This window comes from Anguilla rostrata, chromosome 8, assembly GCF_018555375.3.
Source record: "Anguilla rostrata isolate EN2019 chromosome 8, ASM1855537v3, whole genome shotgun sequence".
NCBI classification, from domain to species: domain Eukaryota; kingdom Metazoa; phylum Chordata; class Actinopteri; order Anguilliformes; family Anguillidae; genus Anguilla; species Anguilla rostrata.
Window position 1 is genome coordinate 1,196,602 of NC_057940.1, and position 16,502 is coordinate 1,213,103.

Below are 16,502 nucleotides of genomic sequence, written 5' to 3' on the forward strand. Positions count from 1 at the left end.
CGAGATATTTGAGACTGGGTACTACCCAAGCCAAGGGGACTGCTTTACAAAATATAAGTCTTTGTCGGTTTAGGACAGAACACATACAACAAATCATAACACCTTGAATCAAAATCAGTATCAAACAGATGCATACAGCGGCTTTAAATGTCAAGTTCAAAATCAAATTCTGGGATTTCTTCTACAAATCCTAACTCATCCTCAGGCCTAGTAGACAAAATGTGACGTGTGGTATTTACATATGGAAAATGGTAGGGCTCAATGGACCACGCTGTAGGACCTGAGTGGCAATCAACTCCTTCAGTTTTAGTTCATTCTTTTTCATTTGTAGGGTATCCATCCAATTTGAAACACCTAATCCGGTTCCCGTAGCTCCTAGAACACCATCCAGGAACCCAAGCAGTTTTTGTCTGGTAGGTGTGGGGGTTGGGCTGTCGCTCTGGAAGTTGGCAGCCACCATGTCATGGTATTTCAGGAATGCTGTTGTCATGAGGTCCTTGTACTGGGTCACGCTCTCCCCCTTGCAGTGCTCATCCAGATCTGGAGACCATGCTGTCAAGTATGGACCCATTGGACATTGTTGTTCAGGGCGCCCTGATGTGGTCTTGCAATTATCCCAGACAGAGGTGCTGGGCGCTGCTCTGGGCACTCTTGTGTCATCGCCATCACCGGTAGCATTACAGTCAAGAGGGTCTCCCACATATTTATGCTGGTTTTCTGAAATAAAGAGAAGAGAAACAAAAATAGTTATAACCCCCCCCCCCCCTTTTTTTTTTTTTTTTTTTTTTTGTAATATGCTAGTACTTCTGGTGTTGAAGCTACTACTGGAGCACAGGTAGGGGTGCATTTATTAAGTTCTCTGTAATCAACACAAAGCCTCCAGGAATTGTCTGGTTTCCGAACTGGCCATATGGGAGACATTGCTGGTGAAAGACAGGGTTGTATGACGTCCTGTTGCAAAAGAGACTCAATTGTAGATTGAATATAAGGGTTTGCTTCCTCTGGGTACTTATATTGGTGGAGTGACGGAGGATCACGGCCTTGTATATTCACCTCCATGACTTCACGATCTATTCGCCCACAATCATGTTTACTATTAGCGAAAACACCTCTATGTTTTTCTAACCCTTCCTCCAAACCTGCATCGTTAACTCTCAACAATGTATGCAAGTCATATTCTTCTGACTTCTTTATGGCATGCACTGCATGAACATCGGAAATTTCCACAAACTCATCTTTAGACTCAGTATTGCGCCAAATGCAATTGTTGCCATAATCTATAATGTAACCACGCTTTTTCATGATGTCTGAACCTAAAATGTTGCAACCATCTCCTGTTGCACTAAGCCAAGCTTTGTCTTTAAACCTGTCTTTTCCAATTTCAAAGGTAAGGTTATCTGATTGGGAAGCCAGAGACATAGTACCATCAAAGCCTTCTATTGTGATAGTCCTATTACTGTGACTAGGGGTTGCATTAGAATTAATTATGGACAAAGAAGCACCACTATCCACTAACCAATTATCGCATCGGCCTCCAACAGCGATCTGTGTAATTGGTCTACCCCATCTATCACGTGACAAAGGTGCCACGTGCAGCACGGAGGCCTGACACCCCTATGCTGAGTGTGAAGTGGTATTGCTTTTCATCTTAGAAATAGCTGCCTGCAAATCAACATTCTCTGCACTCAGTTTTGTTATTGCTGACTGTATACTACTGAGTGTCTGGCTCAAACTTGAGTGATCAGGACCCTTACTGTGAAAAGATTTGCATTCCTTAGCTATGTGTCCTTCCTTTCCACATGTATAACAAACAAACTTTCCATCCAAATTATAGGGTACTGGCCTCTCCCCTCTTTGCTGCTTAATGTCATCTGGCACATATCCTTCATTTCTCCATGACACAGACCTATGTGAACTATTATTATGAGGACTTCCTCCAACTGCAGCTACTGGATATCTCTTCTTATTCACCAACCTGTTGTTTTTGGAGTTGTAAAGTTGAGTCATTTTTGTAACTATTTCTGTGTATGGGGTATGGGAGTCTATGTGAAGTGTTAAGGCATCTCGGGTGTATGTGTCACTCTGTGCAATCAATGTAGACTTGAAAATAGGGTCTTGTTGGGTTAAATGTGGCATACCACTATAGTCAGAGAAAGCTTCCCATAATCTAGAAGCATATGCTGCTGGGTGTTCTCCCTGTTGCATTTCTACTTCCCTAATTCTTTCCCAATCTATCTCTCGAGTTCCCAGGACCTCTAGTAGTGCCTTCTTCCTGCTAGCTTTGTCTGCATTTTTGTTCTGTATATCAGTAGAAAGCGCTCTAGCTAAGGCGTGTGGAAGGCATGCAATTAGTGTGACACAAGCATCAGCATCAGTAAGTCTGTGTAGATCTACCGCACGTTCTAGTGATGCAATGAATTCGAGCGGGTCTCTCTTATAAGGTTCAAAGTAACCAATGTTCTTGATTAGGGATTCAATGTCACCAGGTGAGAGAGGCCTAAGTGTAGTGGTTGTACTTGTGCGTTCCCTCTGCCCCCCCTCCCCAGGCTGAATAGTAGTGGTTGAATGTACAGGGGCTATAGGAAACTTAACTGTGTAATCCGAATAGCTATCCCAATTACCCCATGCAGGTTTCCCCCCAAAATTGTTGGTTTTATCATCCTCATTGTCTAATTCAGCCACTAATCCCTCAGGAAGGGGTACCCCTACCGCTGCTATGTGTCCTTGCATGATATCTACTGCTCTCTTGTATTTTCCTACACGGTCTGAATTGCTAGTGTGAGTTCTGGGAGTCAGATTGGTACATTTACTAATCAAGTAATCATACGCCGCTTGTGCACGATTCAAGTCATTGGCTGTTTTTTCTAGTGACGACATAAGATTCTGATTATTGTTTTCTAGCTGTGCAACCTCCTGCCTCAGCTTTATTTGAATCTCCATGTTAAGCGTGGCATTCACTTTATAGCTTTTAAGAGTGACTGCATTCTCTGCTACTTGCTGTTGAAGAGTATGGTTTTCTATCTCTACAACGTCTAATCTCTTTTTAGTCATTTTGTAAGATGCCAGAATCGCTTGCAATGCTGTAGCAATCTTCCCTTTCTTATTTTTAGGTAATTTCGAATAGTTTTCAAACTGAGACAATGCCCACTCGTAAGGCGCGTCTTGGTTTTCTATACCTTCAAGCACACTGCTTTTGCCATGTTTAGCAATGTACCTAACCACAAGGTCTTCCATCCTCTAATTTATAATTAGCTATCACACAATACACGAACAATATTGCCAAACCAGCGTTAATGCGCAATCTAGTCACGTGAATTAGTAAGTGATAAATTACAGAGTATACCCAATTTAAGAATCTATGTTACAGTGCTTCGGAACCAATAAATTCTACAGACCAGTTACTTTAGGTCTATGTTCTAACCGTTGCGTTATCTAGTTGCTTTAAGATAAACAACAGCTACCCTGTTCCTGTACTTCGGACACAGGTCGAGGATTCCAGTTACTTTAGGAATACTATTTTAGCATAAAGGTCCCGGTGCTTCGGGCACAATTGATTCTAAAGACCAGTTACTTTAGGCCTACTTGTATCTACAAGTTACAACAGTGCCACACTCCGTCGGGCACGGTCCAGTTACTCTTAATTCCAGTGCTTCGGAATTAAAACTCTTACTGCCAGTATGATGGTGAAAACAAACAAACTGTCCCAGTCCTTAAAACTCCTTTCTAGGTTTTTTTAAACGAGGGGGTTCCCTAAAATACAAACCAGCAACATAAAAGAAGAAACCGCGTTTCTTACCTTAGTGTCCCTGGTTTTTTTTTCGGAATTCCTCGCTGGGTGGCTCGCCAGTTGTAAGGAAAAAAGGACGTCTCTCGAACGTGATGAAAAAGTACAAAGTTTATTTCCAATACCGGCAGTGACAAAGCGCACGAATGACACCTTGGATTCAGCAGAGTCAGACTGAACCACGAACCTTTCCAGAGGCTGTTTCTTATTTGTTTTCGAAGCTTTGATCAGTAGTGTTGAATACACATACCAAGACGGATGTAGTCGGTCCTTGTAACACCTATCAATTAGGCCATAGTGTATTGGCCGTCCTGTTGTGATTGAATTAGCACGTCTGTTGACTTGAATGGTTCCCAATCTCTCACTCCTGGTCGCTATTCTACCATTGTACCAACTGTATTGTGATAATGATAAGATCAAGGGAATGTGTGGCCAGCAGACATATTGGCATCAGAGACAGACTTCTTACAGTTTGTAGTTATCTCTCTCTCTCTCTCTCTCTCTCTCTCTCTCTCAGCAGCAGAGATGGGGAACATGCATGTGTCCAATGAGACGGCAAGGCCCCTGCGCGTCTACTACAGCAAAGACCCGATCGGAGTCGCTGCCTTGACTATGAAACACTCCTCCGGGGGCTTGATGTTCAAAGACGACGCTCATGTCAAATTTGTGCAGATCCCTCCCAAAAGTTACGTCAGCTGTTCCTCAAATCAGCCAATGTATGTCATTGTGTATTATGAGGACTCTGTGCAGATGACAGACAGCGCCTATATTGACTCGGACCACTCTGTTGTCTTCAGTGATGCAGGGAAATGCAGGCTCTCAAATGCCGGTCAAATTTCAGTGGATTAGCCTCAAAGACACAGCCAGTGTTACCATGCTGTACCACACTGTGCAAAAGCTGAAGATCTTTCAGTGACTGAAAGACTTCCACTTTATATCACAGCAGACATGATTGGTATTTGGTGGATGGTGTTCAAATATCTGTAAACCTTTCATCTTTTTTTGTTCTGCTGCTTAATAAACTGAAGCAATCACAAAACCGTCTTGTCCTTCTCATGTTCATTTCACAGTCCTGACCTGCCTTCAGTAAGGAAATCTGGAGAAAACTCTGTTCATTCGTAAAAAGCTATTGCAGCATTTCAAATTAAAAGTGGTATTTTTTGACAACAAAGTTGATTTAATCAAGAATGATGTGATAACGATAAGAATAAATATGCCAAACATTGTTTATAAATGTTATATTAATTATGTTTCATCATTCTGTATAAAATATTTTTAAAGACATTTTTTTATTGTTTCACAAAAAGAACCAGGAAAGAGGATGCTATGACAGGAAGCCTAAGTTAAAGAGAGTTCACATACTTTTTTTTTATCCAATCAGCAGCAAAGTTTTCATACTTCCCACCACGGGAGGATTAGGTATTGGCTGGGAAACCATTGTGTCTTATTTATGTTTCTACTTTTTACTTAAGAAAAAAGTAGATGTCCACCATCTTGTGCCTTAGTAACAGCTTAAGAAAGCAGGTGGTTGCGTGAAATAATTAAATGAATCCTGTTCTCTCATCAGACTCAGAGTGGGGTATCTTGCCCTTGGAGTGAATGCTTTCTGTATCTGAGCCACCCAACTGAAGTCATTCTGGGTTTATCACACATACTCTCTGGAAAGTACAGTACTGTGGAAAAGTCTTAAGCACCCTAGATTTTTAAATACAATATATAGCATATATTTGGTCTTAGATGTTTATTTTTTGTTTTCTGCATTAGTGTGTCAGTAGAAAAGAGCAAATTTGAGATTTCCAAACATGAATTTTCAAAAAAATGAAATTATACAGATACATGTTTGTATTTTGTTAAAGTAATATTTTAAGTAATAGACTACTTTTCAGATAAAAACTTGATCAAGGATCTCTGGGATTACCTGGAGAGCCAGAAGCCAGCGAAACAGACAACATCTGCAGAAGAACTGTGGCAAGATCTCCGAAAATGCTTGGAACAACCTACCAGCCGATTTTCTTATAAAACTGCCAGACAGTGTACCTAAGAGAATTGATGTAGTTTTAAAGGCGAAGGGTCGTCACACCAAACATTGAGTTTATTTAGTTTTGAACTATTTACTGCTCTTGATATAGTTTTTTCGATATTTATAACCTTTCAGTTCATTATTTTTGAAAGCATCTTAGCTGTACAGCATTTTTTTCACAGGTGCCTAAGACTTTTGCACAGTACTGTATATTCATTTATAAATGAATATTACTATGAATTATGTTTGTAATTTGCACATGTATGTGTTTAAAATGCATAATTTATGAAGCACACAGACATTAGGGCCAATGAGAAGACAGGGAGGGACAGAGGGCCAATGAGAAGACAGATGGGCTCTTTGCCGAGATTGGTCCATTCAGAGCCGTCGATAGCAACTCTTTCTATCTACGGCTCTGGGCCCGTTGCTGTGTGGTTGTAGACATCACCGCCACTGCTCTTTGCTCTGCTGCATTTCACTAAAAGCACCACTAGATGTCAGCCTTGACTCATCATTACTCAGTGCTACTCACCTCTGGGTTTAGAACCTGGGTTCTGGGCTTTTGTTGTGACACTTTTTGTTTGATGAAGAAAACCGTCTCAATTTTTATTAATCTGGCTTTGTTTTTTGACCAGGCTCCCATGCTGTAGCTAAAAGTACTGACCAAAAAGCTGGAAGCATCAATGCACAGTTAAATTACGAGGGTGGTGGACCATCATGGACATGAGAACAGCGTATATCTGCTATGGCGTGAAGTCTACCTGTATCTGCTGTTCTTCAGGAGGGATGTGGTAACATTCTCCCACAAGAGTCAAATCAGACACTGTTCAAGAATCTCCTAATCTGCAGGATTCGTCGCAGGTCAGCCAACGTGGTTGCATTGGTCACTCTAGCACGTATAGCACGCCCGAGCTGATCCCACAAGTGTTCAATTGTGTTGAGGTCTGAGCTGTGGGCAGGCCATTCCATTCAACCACGTTGGCTGACCTGCGAAGAATCCTGGTTGAGGAATGGAATGCCATCCCACAGCAACGCGTGACCAGGCTGGTGGCCAGCATGAGGAGGAGGTGCCAGGCTGTTGTGGTTTGTGTATGGTTCTTCCACCCGCTACTGAGGCTCCTGACTGTTTGTTCAATGAATAAAGTGTAAAATTACCAATATGTCTTGTTTGTTCCTTATTACTGATAGAGAGTTCAATCATCCAATCCCCCAAACAACTCAAAACAATAGAGTCAATACCAACAGGAGAATACACTGTTTGACATTGGCAGGGAAATTTGCCACATTTCACTTGGGACCCCACCCACATAATCAGCTGTGCTGCTTATCCTACAAATGCATGATCCTTACAGATGGGACATCATTGTAAAGGGTAATGAACAGGCTTTCCAATGATATAAGATACAATACTAATAATACAGTAACAACAGAGATATGATCCACCAAACACAAATTTCAAAACTTTTTCTGAGGAGTTTATAAATGCTAAGACACCCCCCCCCCCTCCCCCACCTCTGCTGGACCTGTCCTTCACCCTGGATGGCTCCACAGTGTCACCCTCTTCATCGGTCAGGAATCTCAGACTGTCCCTCTCTGAGAACATCATGGCAGTTCAGACCTCTTCAGACTGCACCATAGCTCCCCTGACCCCCTTTAGATAACCTTTTTTCTCTTGTTATTATTTTTTTTTCTTTCTTTTGAGTAATGCTACAGTTTTAGCTGTGTAATCGTAGTTTTTCTGTCGCACTTTATTTAGTTACAATATACAGCTCTGGAAAAAATTAAGAGACCACTGCAAAATGATTAGTTTCTCTGGTTTTACTATTTATAGGTATGTATTTCAGTAAAATTAACATTTTTGTTTTATTCTATAAACTACTGACAACATTTCTCCCAAATTCCAAATAAAAATATTGTCATTTAGAGCATTTATTTGCAGAAAATGACAACTGGTCTATTTTGGACCTGGGGGCTGTACAGACTCTGTTCTAATTAAGCCGTAGCTGCTCTTGCACACATATGAACTGTAAAACTCTCTGATTTGGCTTTTGGAGGGGGGAATTCAGGACAATTAGAGGACCACGCCACTCCCCTGCAACACAGAGAGAGAGAGAGCGATAGAGAGAGAGAGAGAGAGAGAGAGAGAGAGCCCGAGTTCGCCGCAGCTGAAAGCGAAACTGTATGAGTTAATTTTATTTTGTTTTTGTTGCTGTTTTTACTCAGATTCCTGGAAACCCACCCAATTGTCTCAGAAGTGTATAAATAAAGGAATCACGCCTTACATTTTACACACTGCATTGAATTCAGAGCCACACACCAGTGAAGTGAACATTTTCCTGTTTTAAACAGGATGTGGAGCTGAAAATTGCACCCTTCAAGCCAGGAATGGAACTGAAGGTCACAGGAATCCCCAAACCCAATGGCGCTCGGTGAGTCACTGGTGCCTCTGTCTCTATTAGGACTGTTAACACTCGCTAAATCTCTCGCCGTCTTCATCCATGATCATCCATTATCCATCCCTTGTGTGTCTCTCTTACTCTCCCAGTTTCTCGATCAATGTGGGCCACTCCAGAGAAAACATTGCGCTGCACTTTAACCCACGCTTCGACTATCTTGGTGAACATGGAGTCATCGTCCTGGACTCCAGGAAGGATGGGCGCTGGCAAAACCCAGTGATAGAAAAAGACTTCCCTTTCCAGTAGGGGAAGGAGTTTAAGGTGAGGCCTCGGACAGGGAGACACTGAGTTGGACGTGCCGAAAGGAGACTTTGTTCAGTCCTCTGCACCCGTATTCAACTGATCAGCCTGCAATTTGGTATCAGCATCATAGGGGGGCACTGCCCTCCCCCCCCCCCATATCTTAGATTGTTATAAGATATTCCGCCAGCCCCGGTTGGTGATCTAAACTATTTTAATGTGTACAGAGTTCTTCAATGTCTTATTCATCCATTATTTACATATTCATGTAAATAACATTTGCAAAGTCAAATGAATGAATTCCCCCACCTTCAGTTGGCGATCTAAAAAATATGCAGAGCTGTTTCATGTCTCATTCATGTGATGTAAATAACATTTGCAAAGGCAAGGGAGTAGGCCTCCAAATCTTAAATACCCACCCGTCTGAAATACCCTGGTGCTGAGCCTGCTGCAACTGCTAAAGCAAAAGCACTTCTGTAACACGTTAAAAAGAGACACTTCACCCAGAAATCTTTAGCCTCCATTCTCAGGAAAACTGCCCCTCACAACCCTGCATGTTAGAGATATAGACCCTTGAAGGGGGGAGGGCAGAAATAATGTACCCACATAGCAGAGCTTCATGAGAAATATTCCAGCCAAATTATTCAGTGTTAAATCATTCAAGTCTTATTCAGCTTCAATTCAGCTGCATCATATAAATGTAGATATTTATACTTAGATCACTCATGGGCTTATTTAATTGTTTTTCACTGCAGCTGTAGTGAGTTCTGTGTGACCTGGACTGTTTCTTCTTTGGTAACTTAACTCTCCTCTCTCCCCAGCCTCATTTTAACTGTTCCTATGATCTCTCCTTCTCTCTTCCAGATGACGATTACCTTCGCTGATAACAGTTTTTACATTAATCTACACAATGGCGATGTGTTGGAGTTCCCCAGCCGTCTGGCTGGCAAACAATATGATTCCATAAGGTTCCATGGAGATGTCACAATCAATGGCCTATTTATGAAATAAAGACCAATCAGGAGGTGCGAGCCAACTCCTTTCTGGCTCCTGATTTGCTGCTCTGTTTCTGTTTCCTGCTTCCTTCCTACAGCTGTGCTATGACTGCACTTTTTCCCTGGGTATTCCCCTAACATTCCCCGGACTTTCCCCAAACATTCCCTGAGCAGATTAACTCAGCTGGATGTTATCTGAGGACAGAGAGAGAGAGAGAGAGAGAGCCAGAGTACGCCGCAGCTGAAAGCGAAACTGTATAAATTAATTTCATTTTGTCTTCGTTGCTATTTTGACTCAGATTTCTAACCCCCCCCCCCCCCCCCCCCAATCGCCCCAGAAGCGTATACATACAGGAATCACGCCTTACATTTTACACACTGCATTGTAATCAGAGCCACAAACCAGTGAAGAATCAGCAACTAAACCGCCAAGATGAGCAATGTGGGCCACTCCAGAGAAAACATTGCGCTGCACGTTAACCCACGTTTCGACTATCTTGGTGAACATCGAGTCATCGTCCTGGACTCCAGGAAGGATGGGGGCTGGCAAAACCCAGTGATAGAAAAAGACTTCCCTTTCCAGTGGGGGCATGAGTTTGAGGTGAGGCCTCGGACAGGGAGACACCGAGTTTAAGGCGCTGAAAGGAGACTTTCAGCGTTCTTACTACAGATCGTGTGCATCAACATACTTTAAGGGTCACTGTAGCATTAGGTCCAGTGGAACGGATTGGTCTCAGCCCCACTGACTGGTGGAGAGAGCACATGCACCTGGGCTGCGTTAACCAATCAGCCCAGGTGCTTAAAGGTGTGTTCCTCTCTACAGTTTGGGGTCGCGACTGGGAGTACACACTGAGAGAGCATGTTTCTAAGTTTTCATTTCTTCAAAAAAGCTAATGGAGCTGGTCAGCTGAAAAGCTCAGTTTTGTTTTGTCTTTGTAATTGTTTTATTGTTGTTTTAGTTTATTGATTTAGTTCGGAACTCGTAAGGGGGAAGGGTGAAGGTGTTTATGTATTTTGTGTGTTGGTATGGGAGCGCTCTCTCTCTCTCCAAGAGGCAAACAACGGTGAAAACCCAGAACTGCCGCATCTCTCTCCCAGGGGTGAAACATCGGCTTGTGACTGTCTCAAATTCACCCTTCAGTCAGAACAGGATAAACATGTTTTACAGTATTTTCTAGGCTAGTGAGTGGTGTTTATTCTGGATCTTTAATACCGATTACATTTCGCACATTCTTCAATAACTCAGCTGGATGTTATCTGCGGACATTCAGGTCAGGTTTTTCCATAAAAGGAGTGATGTTGAGGGACCTGGAACCTGAACTTTCGCCTCACTGAATGTGCAGCTCACTGAACGAGAACCTCACTGAACGAGAACCTCACTGAACTTTCGCCTCACTGAATGTGCAGCTCACTGAACGTGCACCTCACTGAACGTGCACCTCACTGAACGTGCAGCTCACTGAACGAGAACCACACTGAATGTGCACCTCACTGAACGTGCAGCTCACTGAACGAAAACCACACTGAACGTGCAGCTCACTGAACGTGCTGCTCACTGAATTGCAGCTCATGAACGTGCAGCTCACTGAACGAGAACCACACTGAATGTGCACCTCACTGAACGTGCAGCTCACTGAACGAAAACCACACTGAACGTGCAGCTCACTGAACGTGCTGCTCACTGAATGTGCAGCTCACTGAACGTGCAGCTCACTGAACGAGAACCACACTGAACGTGCACCTCACTGAACGAGCACCACACTGAACGTGCACCTCACTGAACGTGCAGCTCACTGAACGTGAACCTCACTGAACGTGAAGCTCACTGAACGTGCACCTCACTGAACGTGCAGCTCACTGAACGAAAACCACACTGAACGTGCACCTCACTGAACGTGCAGCTCACTGAACGTGCAGCTCACTGAACGAGAACCTCACTGAACGTGAAGCTCACTGAACTTTCACCTCACTGAACGTGCAGCTCACCGAACGTGCAGCTCACAGCTGCAATTCAGTAACCAGTGGCCACACGGACATGCACAGAAAAAGAATGATTTGGTTTATATGATGTGATGAAGAGTCATGTAGAAAACGACGACTGCTCTGGGGCTGAAATAAAGTGACCTGCCGAGTAGCAACTGCATACACTGCTACTGACCCACAAAGAACGATGGACTGGACCCAGAGGGCCAGGATGGGAATGACAGCTGATCAAACTGGGGGACTGGGGGCTGGGGGGTTGGGGGCTGGTGGGCTGGGGACTGGGGGGCTGGGGGGGCTGGGGGACTGGAGGCTGGCCTGCTGAGTATCAGCTGCATGCACGTTCCCTGATACTGACCCACAAAGAATTATGGTCTGGTCCCAGAGGGCCAGGATGGGAATGACAGCTGATCAAACTGGGGGGCTGGGGACTGGGGGGCTGGGGGGCTTGGGGGCTGGGGACTGGGGGGTTGGGCCTGGGCTGGGGGGCTTGGGGGCTGGGGGGGTTGGGGGTTGGGGGGCTGGGGGCTCAGTCCAGGGAACTGTTGGAAATCATGACTGGCAGCTTTGCCACTATGGCTCTATCACAGTCATGTTGCATATGCTGGATTTTGTCTTTGCTTACATGTGATGAGTTAATTACTGAATAATTACACAGTAATTACTGAGAAATATAAAATAACGCTGCCAACTGAAATGTTAATGGTCAGCAAGGAATCCATCAATATTCACCCTCCAACAATGAGATCTGTGTCAGTGGAACTTCATTCATTTTGCCTCTAATGAACTTTGTCCTTCATCCAGGTGAGATTCATTTCAGAGAAGCCTGTTTTACAATGCATTATTTTAGTAAAAAAGCAAAGTATTCACCTTGTCGTAGACTTCATCTTGCACCGCAGTCACTGCTTAAGATAGCAAGTGGTTTCAGAAGTGGTTAAAGGAAGCCTGGTTGTCCTGTCAGATGAAGAAAACAGTCCTAATGAAGAGCTGCCTCATTTTTTATTTCAATCATTTTATGGAATCATCACTATCATTATTCTGGCTGTGTTTTTAACCAGGCTCCCATTCTCTAGTTAAAAGCAGTGGCCAAAGAGGCCAAAAAGGTGTACACGTAAATACAGAGGTATTCATACAGAGTCTACCTGTATCTGCTGTTCTTCAGGAGGGATATAGCACCATTCTTCCATGAGAGACTGTTCAAGAATCTCCTATAAATGCTAAGTTCTCCCGCTCCTGCTGGACCTGTCCTTCACCCAGCTGGAATTGTCCTTCACCCTGCTGAACCTGTCCATCGCCCTGCTGGACCTGTCCATTACCCTGCTGGACCTGTCCTTCACCCTGGATGGCACCACAGTGTCACCCTCTTCATCTGCCAAGAATCTCAGAGTGGCACTGGACACCAGACTGTCCCTCTCTGAGAACATCATGGCAGTTCAGACCTCTTCAGACTGCACCATAGCTCCCCTGACCCCCTTTAGATAACCTTTTTCTCTCTCGTTATTTATTTTCTTTTCTTTCTTTCTTTTGAGTAATGCTATAGCTTTAGCTGTATAATCATAGTATTTCTGTCGCACTTTGTTCAGTTACAATATACAGCTCTGGAAAAAATTATGAGACCACTGCAAAATGATCAGTTTCTCTGGTTTTACTATTTATAGGTATGTGTTTCAGTAAAATGAACATTTTAGTTTTATTCTATAAACTACTGACAACATTTCTCCCAAATTCCAAATAAAAATATTGTCATTTAGAGCATTTATTTGCAGAAAATGACAACTGGTCTATTTTGGACCTGGGGGCTGTACAGACTCTCTCATATCTTAGATTGTTATAACAAATTACTCCACCCTCGGTTGGTGATCTAAACTATTTTAATGTGTGCAGAGTTCTTCAATGTCTTATTCATACATTATTTACATATTCATGTAAATAACATTTGCAAAGTCAAGTGACCTTAAACACCTGCCCATCTGAAATACAGTGATGCTGAGCCTGCTGCAACTGCTAAAGCAAAAGCACTTGCATAATACAATAAGATGAGACACTTCACCCAGAAATCTTTAGCCTCCATTCTGAGGAAAACTGCCCTTCACAACCCTGCATGTTAGAGATATAGACCCTTGAAGGGGGAGGGCAGAAATAATGTACCCTCATAGCAGAGCTTCATGAGAAATATTCCAGTGAAATTATTCAGTGTTAAATCATTCAACTTATATACTACTTAATCTCTTACTACATTATGATCTTTATTCAAGACCAATTATGTGAAATAAGTTCTTACAGCAATGTAATTAAACATACATAAAATAAATGAAGATCAAGAGCTGCGGCATACAGATTTAGATATTTATATTTAGATCACTCATGGGCTTATTTAATTGTTTTATACTGCAGCTGTAGTGAGTTCTATGTGAACTGGACTGTTTCTTCTTTGGTAACTTAACTCTCCTGCTTCTCTCCCCAGGTGACCATTTTCTCCCCCTAATTTTAACTGTTCCTATGATCTCTCCTTCTCTCTTCCAGGTGACCATTTTCTTTGGCAATGACAAATTTTACATTAATCAACATAATGGCCATGTGTTGCAGTTCCCCAACCGTCTCGGTGACAAACAATATGATTACATTTTTATTGAACAAGCCACAGTCAGGGGCATTAATATCAAACAATCGGGAGGTGCTAGCCAGCCCCTTTCTGGCTCCCGATTGGCTGATCTGCTTCTGCATCCTGCTTCCTTCCTACAGCTGTGCTATGACTGCACTTTATCTCTCATGAATGAACATGAACGTATGTCAAGGATCACAAATTCAGCATTCAGTCAACTTGATAAACATGTTTTACAATATATTCCATGCTAGTTAGTGGTGTTTATATTGGCTCTTTAATGCTGATTGTATTTCATACATTTTTCATCAACTCAGCTGGATGTTATCTGAGGACATTCAGGTCAGGTTTCTCCATAAAAGGAGAGATGTTGAAGCAGCTGGGGCCTGAACTTTCACCTCACTGAACGTGCAGCTCACAACTGCAATTCCCTAACTAGTGGCCACACGGCTCAGAAAAAGAATAATTTGGCTTATATGATGTGCTAATAATTATTTCTTCTTTTTATTTGGGAAAAAGTACATGTCCATCTTCATCTTTTGGCTTAATAACAGTTTAAGAAAGTGGCTCCAAAAGGGGTTAAAGGAAGCCTGGTTGTCCTGTCAGACTCACAGTGGGACGGGTCACTTTGTTCTTGGAGTGAGTTTTCTTCCATTATCTGAGCCACTCAAGAGAAGTCATTTTAGGTTTATCACGCATACTCTTTGGAAAATATATTAATTCATAAATAAATATCTATTTAGCAGACTGGATTCTTTCCTTGTCTATGAATTATGTTTTTAACTTCCACATTTATATGTTTTAAAAATGATGATGCATACAAAGACATTAGGGCCAATGAGAAGACAGGGAGGGACAGAGGGCCAATGAGAAGACAGATGGGCTTTTTGCCGAGATTGGTCCGTTCAGAGCTGTCGATAGCAACTCTATCTACGGCTCTGGGCCCGTTGCTCTGTGGTTGTAGACATCACCGCCACTGCTCTTTGCTCTGCTGCATTTCACTAAAAGCACCACTAGATGTCAGCATTGAGTGAAAATGCATCTCTGAGTTCACAACCTGGGCTGTGGGCTTTTGTTGTGATCCTTTTTGTTTGATGAAGAAAACAGTCCTAACGAAGAGCTGCCTCATTTTTAATTTCAATCATTTTATGGAATCATCACTATCATTATTCTGGCTTTGTTTTTAACCAGGCTCCCATTCTGTAGTTAAAAGCAGTGGCCAAAAAGGTGGAAGCACACATACAGATACATTCTCAGTGTATGTTTATATTGGTCAGCTCTCCCATGTAAAACAGCGGTTTTTGATCCTCGATGTCTCCGCCGTTTCAAAACCAATCTCAGTACTTTTCGCATGTGGACTACAATCCATATGTGCTCGTGAACTCCCGTTTTTGGTATAATTACCTTACGCCATTGCTGTGTCGTGGATACCCTTAATGAATTAGCCTAACAAATCATACTTTTTTGCGCTTACGTAACTCCATTTAAACCCAGCGGATCCTGACATAACACCGCTCATTCTATCGGTCATTTTGAGACATGGTTGATTTTTCTATTTCCATGGCTGTAGACTTTATTAAGTTTGAATGAGACCGCAAAATTCTAAATTTGGACGCTGAAATGTCCGTAGACTTAACATGGGGAGACACAATGCTAACTTACTAGATCAGACTCTCCAAGTTTAAATGATCCTATCGTTCTAAAGTTAAACAAACATTAGATATGAACAACGGGAGGCCGTTGTGTCCAGTCGGTGTCGCAGTCACAGCCAGGCAGCAGATAGCTAGGCACACCGCAGTCACATCACTGGCTTTGTTCGAAGTGACAAGCACTGTGATAACGTGTCGGATCCAATAAAGCAAGGGAAACCGTGTTGTTAGCCAGTTATGTTAGTTTAACGTTCGGTGCCGTATTGTCTTTGCTGTCTGTTAGCTAGAAAATTACGGTTGGTATCTTTTAGTAGGATCTTCATGGCAACTTTCATATCTTGCTAGCTAGCTAACTCAGCTAGGCTAACTAGCTAACAGTGTATACTTTGATATGGCCAGCGAGCAGGGTGTAGGGTGGAACGTGAGCCATGGTTAACTCATAATGTTTGACCACAACATCATCAAAATGAACATTATCCTGGTCATCTTCTGTTCATTTGTTGAGACTTTGCACGAATGCAGGTTTGCAAGGACAAGTCATCATGAAAATAACAAGCATGGACTTGCAGGCAATTAACTTTTCTGGTTGTTTAAAATACTAGATGTTGTATGACTTACACAGCCACTAAATGAAAACATGAGTGCAAAATTTCCCGTGAAGTGCATGACAGATTGCAAAAGCACATCTCCTGTCCCACCCTGATAAAAAAGAGAAGTAAAATACAGTCACAGTGGCAGCAGGATGCCTAAAACAAGCTGAGCCAGCAAAAACATTG

The 16,502-nt window shown here is 42.7% G+C and overlaps 1 protein-coding gene and 1 long non-coding RNA gene across 11 annotated transcripts in view; one reads left to right on the forward strand and one right to left on the reverse strand.

Moving 5' to 3' along the window:
* LOC135260477 (uncharacterized) overlaps window positions 1-12,429 on the reverse strand; it is a 58,098-nt gene extending 45,669 nt beyond the window's left edge. The window contains exon 1 of the long non-coding RNA XR_010331582.1: window positions 12,346-12,429. This is a non-coding gene — a long non-coding RNA (uncharacterized LOC135260477). The remainder of the gene's footprint in view (window positions 1-12,345) is intronic.
* Window positions 1-16,502, forward strand: part of LOC135260474 (galactose-binding lectin l-1-like) — a 78,690-nt gene that overhangs the window by 52,904 nt on the left and 9,284 nt on the right. For 2 of the 10 annotated variants that reach the window (XM_064345716.1, XM_064345715.1), the window contains exons 2-3: window positions 8,154-8,233; window positions 8,350-8,521. The exons of 6 other annotated variants lie outside the window; for them this stretch is intronic. In XM_064345716.1, the coding sequence (XP_064201786.1) occupies window positions 8,154-8,233; window positions 8,350-8,506 (237 nt within the window). In that variant the 3' untranslated portion in view covers window positions 8,507-8,521. Of the gene's footprint in view, window positions 1-8,153; window positions 8,234-8,349; window positions 8,522-9,364; window positions 9,560-14,149; window positions 14,199-16,502 lie in introns of those variants that run through there. 2 more of the 10 variants (XM_064345708.1, XM_064345707.1) reach the window with 2 other exon arrangements.